Source organism: Chlamydotis macqueenii, chromosome 3 (assembly GCF_036417535.1).
Source record: "Chlamydotis macqueenii isolate bChlMac1 chromosome 3, bChlMac1.mat, whole genome shotgun sequence".
Classification (NCBI taxonomy): domain Eukaryota; kingdom Metazoa; phylum Chordata; class Aves; order Otidiformes; family Otididae; genus Chlamydotis; species Chlamydotis macqueenii.
The window spans coordinates 19,486,367-19,505,188 of record NC_141558.1 but is presented as its reverse complement, the minus strand read 5'-3'; the positions used below and the strand labels follow the sequence as shown (position 1 = coordinate 19,505,188).

Below are 18,822 nucleotides of genomic sequence, written 5' to 3'. Positions count from 1 at the left end.
TCTAAACAACACTCCTAACTTCTGCAAAGCACAGTTTTTAACAGACATTTCGAAACACTCCTATCTGAAGATGTCAGTCAAGTGTTGATATATTTGCGTTCATAGTCTCAGCTTCATTAGATGAAGTATGGCTCTTGACACAGAATTTAACTTTTGTTTTTTCCTGTTTCCTTTAATCAAATATAAGCATATAACAAATGTCACAGATTAAATCCCCTTTGTTCCTTTATCACTTACTTTGCCTTCTGGAGTTGTTATTTTGCCATCAATATTTCATGCAGTACAGGTATATTTAAAAGTAATAGAACAAAAGATATTCCAGCTAAGGAACACTAATTGAAACACTGAAGAGATCAGCAAGCTGAATATTGCTCCGAGGACAAAAATACTGATTTCCAAAATCATGCTGAAATTACATGGTTTGGTGAAGTCTAGCCCTCTCCAAAATTATGCAGATCCCCAATTCAATCAATGGAAGAAACAGAAAACTGAAATCATATTTACATTCACAAACATTTTTGTGACCGTGAGTAGGTTAGTTTTGATGAAAGGAATAGTAAAACGAAGATACAACATGCAAAATTTTAGTAAATAAATCCCAAGCAAAATAAAATGAGGAAAAAAAAAAAAAAAAGAGGAATTGGAATTCATTACAAGGTTCTCATACTGAGAAAACTCAAAGCCATGCAAAGAAAATAGGGAATTTTTTATCATGCTTATACATACAACAAGGGTTGTAAATTAAATAGAGGGCTGCACAGGATTAACCGACATATTCTATGATTCTCATGTAAGTTAATATATTATTATCTGAATTCAATAACCTCTGGCTTTACTGATCACCAATTTTTCCCTCATACACATTTACCAAATTTGTATTGCTTTATTTTAAATTATTCACTATAGAAACAGTAGGAAAGTAAGGGCAACTCTAGAAAAAGGAAGATATTTAACTACTAGCAACAGATACAAAATACCAAGTTGTCTACTCTTAAACACTGGTTGTACTCAAGACAACTGATAGAGTATTTATTTCCCCCATCCACGTTAAAGGCAACAAGATCTTTCTGAAGGAGTAGTTAAAAAATAACAAATTCTAGGCTAGTGAATGTTGCTGTTTATACTATATTTAAGTATATCATTTGTTAAAAAAATTCTTACCACAGCTTTAGCTGAACTTTCCTGCAAATCCCACATTAATATGTTGTTATCAGCCAGTGAAATAATCTTTTTACCATCTCCCATTGGTTCCCACATAACACTGTAAAACAGAAACAGAAAACAAAAAAACTAACATTAAAATCTATCGTAATTTGCATTAGAAAGTAATTTTAACCCTATGGACCTAATCTATTCCAAAACAGATTAAACCATACTCCTTAGGGTTTCCTTCAACTGAAATCTATTCCATATTTTACGTACAAAATTTGCCATAAACTAGGAATCTAGCAATTTTTACACATACTAGAAGAACATTATCGCAGCATCAGCTAATTAGAAGCCATGTGATACCAGACCTAGGCTTGTTTATGGAATCTTTCAGTAAGTGTTAATGTACACATCTTTTTTTTTTTCCTCTTTTGAGTGCCCTTTGACATTCCACCTGAATCTGTCAGAGAAAGGAATGCCATCCAGCTTCTGTAGATGTAAGCCTAACCGGAAAGAGAGAGCTTCTCAAAATCCTTACTCCATTTGCCATCCATTCCGCATATTCAATCATATAGCAATCATACAAAAAAACGCAGCGATTATGTCATTGTAGTGGTCATTCAGCACACATACGCAGGGGAACAAAAGAGACCTTGACATGCACTAGCTTTCCAGTGCATTAGCCTGAAACCTTAAAGTTCTTCGTATGTAATGTGGTACACCCTTTCTGAAGATGCACCAAAAATCATAAGCCTCAGAGGTTTGATGCAAACCTTTTCCAGTTCAGCAGCTGTCATCATGACTCAACATACACTTTTAACCTGTGATTCACCCATTTTGTGCTATACATAAAGGAATAGAAGAAATCGATCCTCATGTCTAGTTCTGTCCATAAGAAGCAGGATACTCAAGGCAGTCAGGATGGGCAGCACAGCTAAGCATACACACTATAACCCTAATAAATTTGCTGAAGATACAGTAATGTCATTTGATGAGACTAGGCTTCCACACCCAGCACTTCTAAAACGAAGTTGTGCAACCTCCAAATCATCTTACAGTGACACAATATTGCTGAAGGCAGAGATTGCAACTTTACTGTCAATAGGTACATGGAGAAACTTCCTCCCATCTCCAGACAAAAACTTAAGTTATTCAAAGCCATTTGATATGCTGTTCTCATCCTCAGTGCATATATGAAGTAGTATCTCTTGAGGTTTGTCAAGGGTCTATCAGTTGACTGAAGTTTTCTAGTCTGTTCAGCTTTTTGCATTAATCAATTCAGTCTCTGGACTGAAGAGATGAAAGACGGTTGCATGAGTAGATGGGCAGCCACGAGCTACCTTCCTAACTTGGTACTGCACACTAGGCATGTCCTATTTTACCCCCAATTTTGCATTACTCCTGTCTTCCTAAGACAGTGGGTATGACCTGCCTGGCTTCAGATCTAAAGTGTTTCTTGTTAAAGTTGTATTGTACAACTCAAAAAAAAAAAAAAAAAAAAAACAAAAAACCAAAAAAACCCAAAAAAACAAAAAAAAAACCAAACCTTATAAGCAACTGAAAATGAGTGTTGAAAATAAAAATGATGAAGCAGTTTCAATTACAGGTTCAACCATTATTTTGCCCATAATAATGAGAAGCAACCAAGTGGCACTGGCATAGGTATTTCAGAGTTTCATATAGTCCTGCTGCACCAATACATCAATTAGATCCCTCAAAGAGATAAAAACATTTGATGAACACATATAACAGGATAAAAAAAAATAACGCGCTATAACCTAGATGTGATCACAGCTAACCTTCCACAATCCAGTCTTCCAAAGTAAAATTAAGACATCAGGATCATCACACTACTTAATCAGTAACTAAGAAATCTTCAAGTTGATTCTGATCGCATATCTTTATTTTAAGTCCATAATTTTTCTTACATATTGCTGAAAGTATAACAGGCATTTGGTGTTGACATATGTAGATACATTTCTAATTACAGACAATGAAATCTGGTTTGACCTATTAACTCTTTAAGAGTTCTTCCAGCCAAACATCAATATTCTTTTTGCCTTTTAACATAGTTGACCCTTTCCTGCACCGATCACCAAATCTTCGGTTGTAAAAGCTAGATTAGAAGCACTTTTTCTTTGATGTTTTCAAAGGTAGGAAGAAATTTCACATCCTTGAGTGTCACTGAGCTTCAAGGTAAAGAATTTTTATAGTTGAATACAGTGTGCGAAATAAAGCAAATTATAACCCAGCTGACATACCTTGGAATGAAGAGGACTCTCCACATTCACTCTGACCCTGTGAGATTCCCATTTTGCTTCTATTTAATTTAACTTTTTATGAAAAGTCATTGTTTTATGGGTATGGCCGTAGTGATCTTTAAGATTTCATAATCTAAGCAAAGGTTACCCAAATCACTCTTTGTTACATGTTCAGCTATGTTCTGTAGTCATGACAATGTTAAACATGAAATACAATGGAGAAGGGTGAGAAAAAAAAAAAAATACCGGTGAGTGAAAAACAAACGAATAAAAAACCAAGTTGGCTTTTGAAGCAAGATATACATTTTACAAAACCTGAAGTTTTCATTTAGAACAATTTTCAGATACAGCAGAGGTGGGGATAATCTTTAAAAAGGAAAACAGATAAACCAGGCAATACCATTTTCCTGAGTGTGCCAGCAGTTGCTGATGCTTACAATTTTCAGAAATGGACAAGATAATTGTCAAATTCACAGCTGCCACTCAGAAACTGAGTGTCAACTTCATGGCTGCTCTTTAGATAATCTATAAACAGCAAACAAGCAATTATATTTGTTGCCTTCTACCCTATTTTGTTATCCTCTGACTCCTGATGTTTCAAATTAGCTTCTAGCTAGTAGTTTTTGGTAAAAAAAAAAAAAACAAAACCCAACAAATAAATAATAATCCTACAGAGAACACTTTCCTAGTAAAGAATAAAGGTAATTTATGTGTGCATTTGAGTGAATATTTTAAAAGGACTCTATTATCTAAGGTTTATGCTAAAAAAATGGTTAACACCATCATTTATTAACGTACTGAGCTTTTACAAATGAACAATTCAAAGTTCTCTATTATAGGCTACAGAAGAATAAAGCAACGTGCAAATGCTTTCATAGTTGTGAACTGCCACAAAGTGCTGGACTAAGCACGCATTAATTACTGCTTAACCGTAATTACAGAAGTGACAACCATTTATTTCTATAAGTGGAAAAATTTTCCTAGACTGAAAATTCTCATGCACTGCAAAATGGAAAATATATCCAAACATTCAGTAACTCTGCAGAACATCCTGCAGCCTCAATGCAGCCCATCATAAAAATTCAGGCGTTATGGACTCAAATATGCTTGCTTCTTTGCAGTACAATGATTTAAATTTACACACAACTCTGCTAATCATGTGATTAGAGTATTCTTGTAAGCGGAAGAAGATCAGACCAAAGACAACCTGGAACCCTCAATTCTTACTCCTTCTACAGAGTGGCCACATTTCTAGGAATTTTGTAGTGCATTGAAATCTATGCTGCAGGAAGCACATGTAAGTTATACTTTGTCTCAAAATTCTCAGCCACTAATATATATTTTGGTGGCTACAATAAAACAAGAACCATAGGCTTCCTAAAAAAAAAAAAAAAAATAAAATAAAAATAAAAGGATGCCTTTTTTTTGGCTAACAGGCTGCTGAAAAGAATGAGAAATGAAGTTAAAGATTATTTAGGACAAGAAACCCAAAGACACTTGGGCTTTATTCTGGCTCTTCAATTATTCACACTTACATTACATTTTTATAGAAAAATACAACTGCTATATAAATGAATACACAAGTATCCCAAAAGGCGATGTCACAGAAAAAGCAGTTGCCTCCAAAATGTTTTGATTTTTTTTTTCCCCTTAAATTATCATACTACAGTGCTGGCAACCCCATAAATTCTTTTTTGAAAAAAAAAAAAACATCATAGAGCAGGACACAAAATAATAAAAGGTCATGCTCAGATTTGTATTTACTTCACTGCATCTGCTTGTCTACTGCAGCTGTGATTAAATATGTTTATAGTGAGACAAAGAATTATGATTCTTGCTTTACAGGCCCAATTAATTTCATCATTGAAAAGGTATTTATGTACATATAAATATAATAAAGACAGTCTGAATCCTAGGAGTTCATAATTAACAGAATGCATGGTAGTGAATTTGTTACAAGAAAGCAAGCTATAGGACTCATTGATTTGAAGAAGCAGCTCCTAAATACCCATTTTGTCAAAATAACTATTAAATTCCAGTTGAGTTATTGATGATTTAAAGTGATGGCCAACAGGTGAACACTTCCAGAGTTCATTAACAGCCTCAGACTTCTGTTTGGTTGCCCATGGCCTCACATATTAATGCCTTACACAGCAAAGCTAAATCATGCAAATTGATTATACAGATTCTACATATGAACTAAACTGACAAAAGCTGTTGCTAGTAACATTTTAAATCATGAAAGACTATAGATGGGAATTTAACATCTCTAGTCTGTAGTTTAACCAACTTACCTACATTCTGTATATACTTGCAGCGCAATATGGTGGATACTGGTGGATGCAAAGCATGAACAAGCTATGCAACTAAATGGGTGAAAGAGTAAGTAGCAAGACATACTTTACAGAAAGGAAGCTGGGACTAACCACTTTCGGACTTAAGACAACAGTCAAACATGCTCTACCTGTGTTTATTTTTGAAGCAAGAAAATACATAAGTTCTATACATGGACAGTTCTTGCACAGCACGTGGTGAGAGTTCTTAGAAGTGTAACCTACGGTTCTTTAAATTACAGTAACCTAAAAAATTCTAAATTCCTTCCCATCAACTTGTGAGTGAAGCCGATTCTTTCTTCTGTGTTCAAAGAGATCATCTGCGGTATTTTCATAGTTACTAAGAAACTTACGGGATAGCACTAATTGGAAACCATGCTACAAAGTAGTCATAGCATAGTCTTAGCAAGGTCATAGGCATTCTCAAAGTTCATTTGGTATTGCAGATAAGTACTTACAGTTAATTAATATTATTAATTAATTAATAATATTATATTATTAATAATATTAATTAATAATATTATGAGAGTAATTTTGGTTCCAAAGAAACACAAGGCATACTAGATTTTTTAGGACACTGCCTTCTCCTCTAAGGTCTGCCTTTTATTAGCATATCCAGCACATTACCAGATATCCTAGATTTTTGCTCAACTTCATGCTTATTGGGATAGACTGCTCTTCAGCTTGAAGAGGTGATCCTTGAATATTAAACAGCTTTATTGGACTCCCTCCGTCCTGGTTTTTTGGTGACTTATCTACAATAACAAAAAAGTCTAGAGTACACGCAGTTAAATTACTGTAGAAACAGTGTTTGGCAGCATAGTTTATTGTTCCTGTTGAACTCTATATCCCATGCCAGAAAAAGCACTTTAGTAAACAAAGCTCTGTATCTCCTTGGAGGATTCAGAATCAATTGACGCTATGTTTTGACAAAAAACATGGCCAAAGAGTCAAATAACAACTGTTTGAAGAAGTATACACAGTTTAAAGATCTACAAGAGTATTAGAAGTTGTTTTCACCTTCTTTCTTAACACTAAAGGAAAAAAGCTTCAAAGTAAGGAGGAGTAACATGTTTCACATAAGCAGACATTGATGATAGATTACTGTCACCCAGAGTTAACTGCTATATACAACGAGCAGCACGTATAGAAGAACAGAACCCCCCAAGTGCATATATGAGTTTCTTAATGAAACTGGAAGTGGGGGGAGGGAGAAATCTGTGTTAAAAGCTAGGATTCATTTCCAACGCAGATGGACAAAAGCCAGATAACCTCTATCTATCTACAAAATACTGCTCGTGGAGCAGCTGCTGCCATGGACACTATTTCCATTCTGTTGCTCGAACAGGGTTTAAAAACCCACAAAATGAGTATTATGGATATGTGACATGTCATGAAAGAAACGTGTAACCAGCTTGTCTGTTAAAGATCGGTAAGGTGGTCAACCTAGGAAAAGCTTTAGTAATATGAGTGTCTGTCAGGAGAGCGCAGGGAACTGTCAGGTAGAAGTCCTGCCAAGCCTCTGGAGGCCACACAATACCAGTAAGTTTTTCCACGCACTAATGTAAAGATTAAGGGCTGAAACAAGCTTATTTGTGAAACAGCTGGAGCAGGCCAAAGCAATCTCTGCAGACTCATTTTACAGGAAACACATATCTACTTTTGGGGGGAGACAGAATTTGAGTATATTTCTCTATACTTCATCTTTGTAATAGCAGAGGTGACTGACAGAGAATGTAAATTCGTGGAACAAACCAGATGTGGAAAAATTATTCTTAAATGCTGATAATTTTTTGAATCTATAATTAATCAGCTTCCCCAACATGTGTCTCCTGATAGCTGTGAAATTGTGTCCATTATGTGAAGAAACTGAAAGGCCTATGACACAAACTGTTAGTATCTAAAAACCTAAAAACCCCTGGAGTTCAGCTTATACCCCAGCCCATGCAACTGGCACTCCTGATGCTCTCAAAGGAACTTCTATACAAATATTAGTGTGATCTCCTTCCTCACAATTATATTTCTGGTACTTGCACATATGAAGTGTTAAAATAAGGTAAGGTTTTCATACAAAAAAGTTATGATTGCATTTATTACAAGCCTTTGCTGAAAAACATATATAACAGGTAATAGACCATATATTCAAGACCATATGATCCTCCTAAAAGAAGTGTTTCTTTCAGGTTTAAATTCATTATATATAGACCATTAAATTGTTTGGGACTTTTTTTTTTTTTTTAAATGAAACACTAAAGCAGAATTTTAACACATATCCTGATGCTTACCAGATGGATACTAGAGAAGAATCGATGTTACCAACATCATGACAGGAAATGGAAGTGTTACCTGAATGCAATGTGAAAGTGTTAGAGCTATTAAAAACACCATTTTCACTCTTCTTCCAAGTTTCAGATCCTCTCCCTACTTAGCTTTTTTTCCTTTGAAACAATGTTTTGGTTTGGTTTGATTTTTTGTTTTGGTTTTTTGGGGTTTTTTGTTTGTTTGTTTTTGTTTGGTTAGTTGGTTTGGTTTTCATGGGTTTGTTTTGTTTTCTTTAAATACTATTTTAAAGGCCAAAGAATAGGTAAAATTTTTACGGACCTCACTTCCAGAATGCACTCACTCACCTGTCTTCAGGGCATCAGTTACAAACGTGCTTAACTTTCACCAGGTGACTGTGTTCATTAATGCAATGAACATGATGAAACTGAAGCAATGTTATGTTATGTATAGGATCTTTCAACTTCCAAGTTGAAAGGGCTGTTATAGCAAATGCATACTTTTGTAGAAAGCAGACCTTAATGAGGTTGCTCCACTCTGTGTAATCACACAGCCAAAGAAGGGATGGTACTTGTCAGTACTCTATTTGGAGACTTTACATGAAACACCAAATAAAAGTATCTTAAAAAAAAAAAAAAAAAGTCTGTGGGAATTCACAGTAACCTTCTCCTTTGTGAATTCAAAATTATAGTTTAGTATTTCAGTGACAAACATCCCCGAGCTCTTAAAATATCTGTGACTTTTTAAAGAAAATATCATAATTTGTCTTCCTCTCTAATTTCTCCTAGATGCGGTAATATTTGCAAGTCCATATTTAGGATTGATTGAGTGGGATACACTAATAAAAATATTCAACTTCAGCAAGTAGAGGACCTTAATGAGGTAATCTATCATTATTCCTAACATATTCATCTCTTTCCAAGTTTTTTTAGCAGTTGACTTATTTTCTACATAAAAAGTGAATTCTTCAATCCTCACTTTTCAAGCCTCCCACAACTGAACTCCCACTTTTCTTGCCTCTGTAATCTCCATTCATTTTCCTTTTACAGTTGTAGCTGTTGTCCATCTAACATTTTTCCCTTATTTATTTGACTTTTATCTCATTTCAAATTTATTCTACAGACCACAATCCAACTTAGTTAACTTCTTCCCCACCTCTTCTGTAGCACATGCCTTCCTGCTGAGCAGCACCTACCTTATTTTACACCTGCCAAATTTGGAAAGCAAAAAGTAGGATGTTAGGCAGATATAGGCAAGCCTGCTTCCAGCAGATGCCAAGGGAGAAACTTTGCTTTTGCACCCTTACTTCTGACAAAAGTCCCTGCTGAGCTCTGAATTCATGATCTCACAGATTCTACTTTCTCTCACAGCCTGTAGTATCCTCCTTCTCTGAGAATTATCCTGTCAGATGTATTATCAAAAAAGTCTGTTGGAAAACTGAGGAAGAAGTAGAACAGTAGATTACTCCTAAATATACAAGTCTTCAGGATTTTAACAGACACAATTTTAGGTATTCCTTCAAGCTGCGCTCACAGGAGTAATCAAAATCTCATTAATTGCCGTCCTGTTTCCTTGGCTTCTCCTATCCAGTCTGCACCTTGGAGTGCTTCTTGCAAGTTATCCAGTGACAAGTTCCTTTAATTACTGAATCTTAAAACATAGCATAGAGCACTATATTTATGGTTATGTATGTGTATACGGTTTAAAAAACATACATATATCTAAAAAAAATGAATTGATGGAAAAGGTTGGGGTTTTTTTTGCCAAACATACAAATCCCAATCGTCTCTGTGGGGTTTTTCACTCTCAAATGAATTCACTCAGGAATCTTGCACTAGAAATCTTTGCATTTTGGCTCAAGTGAGAAACTGTAGGTAGATGAAAAAAAAAGTCTTAGGCTTAAACCAAACAAGAGCAATTAACAGGCCTATTTGTTTACCTATTTTAAGCACCTGCCTAATTTTCTGAACTCTCTATGCCACACAAGAGTGAGTAAAAGTTCTGACGGGTTCCAGATTCAAAGCTTAGAAGCACTAAACAATCTCAGTAACTGAACGCAAATAGTTATGCTTAAGTTTTAAACAAAATAACTCATACAATCCAGATAAAATAGAACTGTAGAAAACCACAATTCTCTTCCACTGTAATGTCTTGGAGATCAGATTTTTGTCAAAGGTTTTGTCAAGACTAGAAAATTGCTTTAAAAGATCCTGAGCAGGAGAGACAGTATTCAGACACACGTGAGGAAAATTTAGGATTTTAGTCACAATTGATTGGAAACCCTCTTTTGGTTAGTTCACAGAAGAGAACTAGTATTAAGTAAGTCCCTGATAGCTTTAATAAGAAACTTCAGAGACATTTGAGCACAGAATTCCATAAAGGAGCTGAGATCAAGGTAAGGAAAAACAGGATTAGTTGTTCTTAATGCCAGTGAACAACTGAGCAAAACTAATACCTGCCACACCAGACCTGGAAAAACATTGTGTTCCCTAGTACATGGTACTGGAAACAGGAAAAAAAACTGTAGAAAAGTTTTTAAACTATAAGGCTTTCTTAATGGAAGAGAAAAACAAAGCAAGAAGATAAACCTTAATTAAATGAAGTTAAGAAGCAAAGCAGGGAAAATGTGAACAAAAGTATGAGCAAGCAAAGCCCTGAGGCAGGCAGTCATGTCAGAGTACATAAACAGTTGCATTTTCCAGTTTTGCTTTTTTCCCCGCCTCTTAATTACAGTCAAATCTCAATTACTTACGATGTGTAAACCAGATCCGTGAATACTGTGCAGCAACCATGTTACGGATAACGAGACACACAAAATACCTCCCCATAAGCTACTATCTGGAATCACAGAAGTTCACATTAGGTGCTACAAAGGCCAAAATCAACATTACACCCTGCATCTATAAACTGTACTGTTACCTATGGCACACCTCTCTGCCCAGCATATAAAGATGCGGTGAAAGCCTATCTTGTGTTTTTACTTCTTTTTTTTTTTTTTAAACCATGCATTCTGACTAACAGTTTTTTAAAGTTAATTTTGAAAATTAAGTCTCTATCAAGTCTAAAACATGTAATTGCAAAAGCTATCATGATGTAAAAACCCTCCCATCCTTAACGAGGGTAGTGCTTGTGGTACATTGCTCTACTGTGCTCTGTGGATTAAAGAACTTCCTCAAAGTGCACACGGTCACATTGAAGCCCTGGGTTCAGCGTCCAGCCCATGTTTTATGAGTAAAACGTACACGAGTACCCCCTAACGGCAAGGCAAACGATATAAGCATTGCCCTTCTTACTGCAAATGTATGATGCCAGATTACCACTGATATCATACAAAGCAATTTTATAAAACAGAATGTTGGTCTTACATTGAAGTTGGAAAAGTATTTACACTTTGCATTGAGGAAAATTGCTTTTTTGATTCATGGTTGGTTCTACCAACAATTGTACCACAAGTGTCTCAAGTAGTTTCATATTTTTGTAGACATCTGAGATGTGTAACAGAAGAGAATATCTAAGTTGCTATTTGTGGTCAATATACCACTCAGTGGGACATGGCCTCTTAAGCGACACACATTTGGCACAAAACATTTATTTTGCACATCTTTGTGAACTGTTCCCACTATGATTAAAGCAGGAACAAAAAAAGCGTACTCTAGAATAAGATCCTCTAACTGAGCTGTGCTTGCCTGAGATGATGTGACTGGTACTAATGCCAAGTATTCCGTTTACACCTTTTATCTCTGTAAGAGAGGACTTTCAAATCTTTATGCGTATATATATATATATACACACACACACACACATAGATAATGGGTGTTAAATGGAAGTAGATATTTGTGAGCACTAGTACTTAACTAAGTCAGATGACTGGAGACAGAAAATTGCACATGAAATTGCTATAAGCTGTATTAGAGGAAAAAACTGATTTTTGACATTCACATCCTGACATAAAGCAGTGATGTGCCCCATGTGCCTCCTCTGGTGATCAGGCTACCACACAGAGTTCTGGCATCAGATAGAAACAGATTATAGTAAATTAAAAGACAAAAAGTACAAGTCTTAAGGGGTAAAAGGTCATCTGTCCATATTCTTATGGTTTCAACTTTTCCTGCCTGCGGAAGATAGGTAGTCCCAAAATTATGTCAAACAACATTGTAGTTGGTAAAATATGAACTGAGTGTATCAACATTTCTTTGCCCCACATCTGTTCAGCAAGCAGTGGCAACGTCATATACATATCTATAAAGCAAAAGACTTGCAAATACACAATGCACAATTTTAACTTTCTTTTAAATAACAGAAAGGAAAGGGAAACAAACCTCTGTAATACCCTCTGCAGTACTGCAGCCCTCCTTTTCTTTTCTTAGGCAACAGAAGAGAGTAGTTAAACAGGCATCATATAATACAACATAACGAATTCTCATTCTTAACAAATAATATATTACTTGCACTTATGGCAAATCAGTTGAGTGAAGACTGAAAAATAAAGACCGAAGTGCAACATCAAATTTATATTCCATAAAAAGATTAAAATGCTAAGTATTATACCTTTGTGCAACAAAGGTTTTAGATGGGGGCAGGTGGGGAGAAACACAATAAAACAGTACACGGGCTGTTACTCCATATGTGTTTGCAGGACTATAATAAATGTTTTTAATCTCTGAAACATCTGGGACTAAAAATCCAATTTGTACCTTTTTTTTTTAAAGATGGAATAGTTTTAAAGTGTATAGCATAGCTTCTACAATATAAATCTGAACAAAACTAACAGCACAAGTCGATCCTTTAGGCTTTTTCTAGGAGTATAAAATATGCAGAATCCTACCAGGCCATATTGCCATGGGCTGTGTTGTCAAGGTGACAGAGTAGCTCCAGGGTTTGAGCGTTGCTTGATGAATCATCAGGGGATTCATGACTGCCTGATTCCAATTCCTTCGGCATCCTCCAAACAGCAGCACATGTCATGACTTTACTGTCTGAAGCTAAGCAACAGAGAATAATGTCAACAGATCATTGTATGGAAGACATATTTTGTATACAGTGCATCAACATTTACACAAATCTATAAGCAATACACATCTGCTGTTTAACATATTTAAAAATATCATACCAAGATGAATTCAAAGAAAGCAAAATGTCGATACAGATGCAAGTTAGCAGTCAAGTTGCTGCAAAACTCATAATTAGGAGGCATTTAATACTCTTCGCCCTGTTTAAAGGCAAAAGTCAGTACTCATGAAAACATAACTCTTTGGGAGGCAAGTTTTCTAAGCTTCAGTCACCACACTGATGTTAATGAAAATGACCTGCAAGTTAGATTGCTCAATTCCTTCACAATAAGGATTTAGACATTGTTTTAACATCTTTCAAAGGCTATCTTCAGTTGAATCTATAGCTTTATGTCATATCCTTTGCTACCAATAACTGTTCATTGCAAAATTAAGTTTTCCACTCCTCCAATTCTAGGAAATAAAAACAGCTTCCAAAAGACAAACTGAACTTACATGCATATAGGAAAGTATTACAATGTATGATGAACAAGCCAACTGGAGATTGAGGAGAAAATGGCCATATGGTCTATGCACATATGGCATTGCCCACCACGCAATACAGCGATTTGTAGCAGTGCAGAATGGGAGGAGACCAGAGCAGCATATGTTTGTGGTGTTCCAGCTGCTGGTCCAGGGTTCACAGAAGATTAACAGGTCAGTATGAACCATCAGAGCAGGCACAAAGAAACCAGCCATGGGAACGTTAAGCAAAAGCAGGAGGAGCAACTATCTGCTGGAGGATGTGTTAAATAAGAAGTCCAGAGGACGCGCGGCAATGAATGACAAGTTTTCTGCTTTGGGGTCATTTCACACGACTATCAGAGTTCTGTCTCCAAACACATTTTAGCTGATTTTCGTGCAGACTGCCTGATTAGAGCTATGAGCAGACACGATCAACATATCAGTGGAAGGGAAAACAGGAACAATTGTAGTGAGAGTGTTTTCAAAAGGAAGGATGGTAAATCTGAAAAATGCCTTCTTACGCTAAAGTGACATTAACAGGGGGCAAAAAACTCTCCATTATAAAGGTCACCAATTTGGATATTCTATATGCGAAAAAGGCACCCAAACAACAGAGAATACAACAAAAAAGAGAACTGATACATAGTGATACACAGTAAATAAACCCAAAATGCAAGAATGTAGACACGTTTTAAAAAGCAACTATATGAAATAAAACCTGTCACTAGTTAGGTCAAACCAGCAAGAGAAAACGGCCATTTCGGTGAGCAGGAAACAATGGTAGGAGGAGGACTTTAAATTCAAGCACAGAATTTAGAACACATAAGCACTGGGCATTTGATAGACTGTACTAAATATAAAACGTATGTCTGACGCACATAACTGTTCTACAGTAATCTGGCATTTGTATACAAGTTGAATACAGTATCAAGAGACCATAACATCTAAAGATGATGGATAATCCCTTATTTATTAACACTTAATTAAGCTTTTACTAATTGTGGTGCATGCTAACCAAACAGCTATTTACAAATCATTTGAGGCAAATCCTTCACTCTAAATCCACGTGCCACTGAACAAAGAGGAGGAAGCAGCAGCAGATGGCTACCTTTCTTCAGCAAAGGGCAAATCAACACACAGATGCATTGTACTACCATAGAAATAATAAATAATCTTAACTGAAGGAGCAATACAGTTTGAGAAGGGCACATGCATCAAATGTTTTGCCTCGACGCTCAACACCTGACAGTATGTTAAAGAACACCACAAAGAAGTTTCCGGTGGATTATAATTACTGAAAGGTCTGTACCGTTCATATAAAGCATTAGCTTTTCTACTATCACCAAGACCTACGCAAAGAACCACAAAAGCAAACAATGGAAAATAAACTACATGTTTCTCAAGCCATCTTCCCTCTTAGTAGAGCATCACAAGCCTTCAGACAGCCTTCAAATGCCATTTTAACCTCTAAAAACTGGAATATTTTGAAATTCTGATGGTGTGTTACTATGAATAACTTAGAAAAGAAGATTTCATTTCTTGTACAGATTTCCAGATTACAAACTCCAACTCAACTAAACAAGCACAAGTTTCAAGACTGAGTGAGGCTGAAGAAAACACACATATATTGAAATCCGCCTGAAACTTGATGTGACCCAGGGTCCTGTAACACTCTAGTGCTTTGAAAATTGTCAAATTTTCATTTGAAATTAATCTGCTTGAATTTTTAATGTGTGCAGCAACTCTACAAAGATTTTATATCTGTTTTCAGATTATTACTACAGATGCTGGTAAGGAGCAAGACGGAAATGTACCTTGATATTCCAGACAGAAGAGATTTGCTTATGTAGTGAAAACAACTTTATGAGATTTCCACATTTCACAGACCCATCTATGCCATTCCTTGGAGCCCAGCATCTAGTGCCCTCTCTGGAAAGCAGTCTGGCTGTTCTCATAACATGATGTGTATCAGAGGCCATTTGCTCTTCCAGAACGCAAGAAAAGCTTACCTTTTTGAAATGTAATTTAGCCACAGTAGATTTCTGTATTAATGGCTGTTTTATGTAGTATATTAGGCATTTTTTAAAATAAGCAATTTGTATTGATCTAAGTCTTGTGTATCAGCACATATCTTTAAAACACAATTCTAAAATTAAGGATACCTATCAAATTTTCTAGTGATCCCAATAGCACAGTAGTCATTTGTTCTTTCTCAAATAGCAGATTTAGTTATTTTCTTCTGTCCATGTTTACAGAAATACAAACACAAATTATATATTTTTAATATCTATCTATTTTTAATAATTAAGAATGGTTGTCACTTCTTTTTGCCATAAATAGAAAAGTTTTATTACTTTGTTATAACTACATTCATTACATTTTGGTATTTAGTAAAAGTTTCTTCTCACATTACTGTTGTATATGTGTAAAACAAATTTGTTACCTCCACTTCCTCTTATAATATAAATATTCCTGTAAACAACCAGCAACAGTAAGAGGCTCTGAAGTACAGGCTGGCATAGAATTTCACATGCAGAATTCTGTGCCATTTCATGTCTGTTTCACTTCATCGGGACTGGTGGTGAAGGATAAAGTTCCTTGTGTGTCAGAAAGGGACAATACTAAAAGCCAACGGGCACAAACTCCTTCAACACTCAGTACATACGTTATCCTGTGGTTTCAGCTGGGTTTGAAGATCCTCATGGAAAATGACAGACCACTTTCCAGCTGTTGAATGACCATCCATCATGAACAACTATGTTTACCAGAAATCTTCAGATTCTAATTTTAAACTTGGACGGATTCTGGAATTAGATACATGGTTGAAATGTGCAGAACAGAGAGACTTGACTCAGAGCACTATTAACTTCTCCTTGAGCTTTTTATGCAGTTATCTAGAGTTCTGACACTTTGTTAATTCCCAGATGTGTGAAACCAAAATGGAATTGTCACAGCCTCCTGTAGTAGTTTTAGATATGACTGGTCTTAAGCAAGGCTCTAGTTTTCTTTATGTAAGGAACTTTTTAAAGAGATACCATTATCTCGCTGGTAAAAGAGAGGGCAACTGCTAGTGCTGAGTGAAAGCGTCACTCGATTATGACACATTAAGTAGAGGGGTTTTTTGTGGGTCATGATTCCTCTTAATCAAATAACTAATAGCAACAAACCTACAGGAACTCAGACACCAGACAACTCTCATTGTATAGAAACCCAAGTCCCACAACAAGCTTCTATGGCTGCATGACAAGCTAGCTAGCAGTACACAGTATCTGTGGAATTACTCACACAGCCTTATTTCCCAAGTGATCATACTAAAATTTACAAACCCACTATTACTTAGTAATTTCACTACTGCCTCTGTAGTGCTATTGGTTACCTAGAATACCTATAGGCAAACAGAAACTCCAGGTTTTTCCTTTGTTTACTAGCTTCACATCACCCTACTGCACATACACATACAAAATGACAATGTTTTTATCTACCACCTCTCATATTATTTCTTAAGATGGTGAAAGACCAATATGAATGCAATATTTTACAGAATACTGGCATTTTTGTTTAAAGAAAGAAAAACAAGCCAAACACATAGTGTCTATTTAAGTCATGTTTCTATGCCTCCCTTAAAGCTATTTACATATTTGGAAACCACTTTTCCATCATTACCTCAAATTGACACCACAATTTTTATTTACGTCACAGCACCAATGAAGAAGAGACTAGGTAAGTTTAAGCTGCTTTCTGTTTTCAGTATGTTAAGAAAAATGTTAGTGGGTTTCACTAAACAGTATTGAACCGGTCTTGTGAACCTGAAAGTAACACTTTGACAGAGTACAAGTGAAAGATTTGCAGAAGGGAGTCCCACTGTATTCCTAAAGCATCATTCACACAAAATGATCCAGGAACGAGATAATAAACTATTTAATCTTTGTCACATTTGTTCCTCCTCATTCAAGATAAATCCCTTGTCTAATTAGTACACCTTTCACTAGTTATAGCTAAGACTGGAGTACGATGTATTGTTCCAGCTGCAACCCTGTGAAGCACTGCTTCCCCAAGTTCATCAGTACTGTCTCCTGGGTAGAGGATACCATACTCACAGATCTGCCAGAGTGCCATGCATACAGTTTCTTCTACCTGTTTCTGTTTAAGTGATCCAAGCTTAAAAATAAGCAAACGAGAATTCAAGGAGTAAGCACGTAATCTCACATTTTGACACCACTGAGTTAGGAATTAGCTACACATGATGCTGGCAGCTCTGAGGGCACAGTAACCAATCACAGGAAACACACTTTGGTGAGTTCAGCCAAAGTCTAAGAGAGAAAACCACGGCTATGGAGTGCGAGGCCATCTTTAGATGCCTACTTAACAAGTCGAGCAAGTGAGAAAACTCTCTGTACACAGAGTGTGCAACTTGCAAAGGGTCACAACTTGGTCAAATCAATACCAATTTTCACTGCAGCACTCAAAAGGACTTCTCAATGAGGGCTATTTCCATGATAATTTTCAGCTTTCCACTACCAGCGGTTTCAACACAGAAAAAAAAGTAAAAGTTGTAGATAGGTGAAGCATCCTGTTTATCTTCCTGCAAACACTGTTCCCCTTGGAGGGTTGCTCCAACTTAAAGTAATAATCTCTGAGAAAGAAATAAGCCTGGAGGGGAAAAAAAAAAAAAAAAAAAAAAAAAAAAACACCACCTGCCTAAAAGGTAAACGTAACAGGAAGTTGTTAATGAGAGTTTGAAAAGAAACACATATGCAACATTAACTACAAGTACTCATTACTCCTTTATAGAGTTATGTCACATGAAATAGATCTATTACATGTACTGTTGCTGCTGGGACACAGTAGCCAGCAGGCATTCCTTAAAAGCTATACAAACATTTTAGGTAGATGCGAAAAAAAACAAACAAACAAACAAAAAACCCCACAAACACAAACTAACAAAAAACCACAAAAAAAACCCACAACACCAGAAAACAAAAAACCAAACCTCCAAAAACTTGCAGATATAAGTTAATTCCAGATGCAATACATACATTTGCTCGTGATACTGAAAATCATTCCTGCTCTCATGGAAAATTACAGATTTTTATTAATTTGAAGACTTTTAAGCTAGAAGGGATTGTTTATGCAGTTCACTCAACCCTTGATTTTGCTTCAGCAATTCCTACAGTTGAAGAATTACATGTCATGTCTCCAGATTTAGAGAGAAGAACCTAAAACTTTTAAGTCATTCAGAAAATGCCATAGACTGCAAAACTAACAAAGAATTAAACTGAACATCAG

The 18,822-nt window shown here is 35.9% G+C and overlaps 1 protein-coding gene across 3 annotated transcripts in view; it reads right to left on the bottom strand.

The window, feature by feature from the left end:
- The window catches only part of EIPR1 (EARP complex and GARP complex interacting protein 1), an 80,080-nt gene that overhangs the window by 29,828 nt on the left and 31,430 nt on the right, over positions 1–18,822 (bottom strand). For all 3 annotated transcript variants that reach the window (XM_086744969.1, XM_086744967.1, XM_086744968.1), the window contains 2 exons: positions 12,849–13,005; positions 1,162–1,261 (listed from right to left, as the gene is read on the bottom strand). In XM_086744969.1, coding sequence (XP_086601095.1) covers positions 1,162–1,261; positions 12,849–13,005 — 257 coding nt within the window. The remainder of the gene's footprint in view (positions 1–1,161; positions 1,262–12,848; positions 13,006–18,822) is intronic.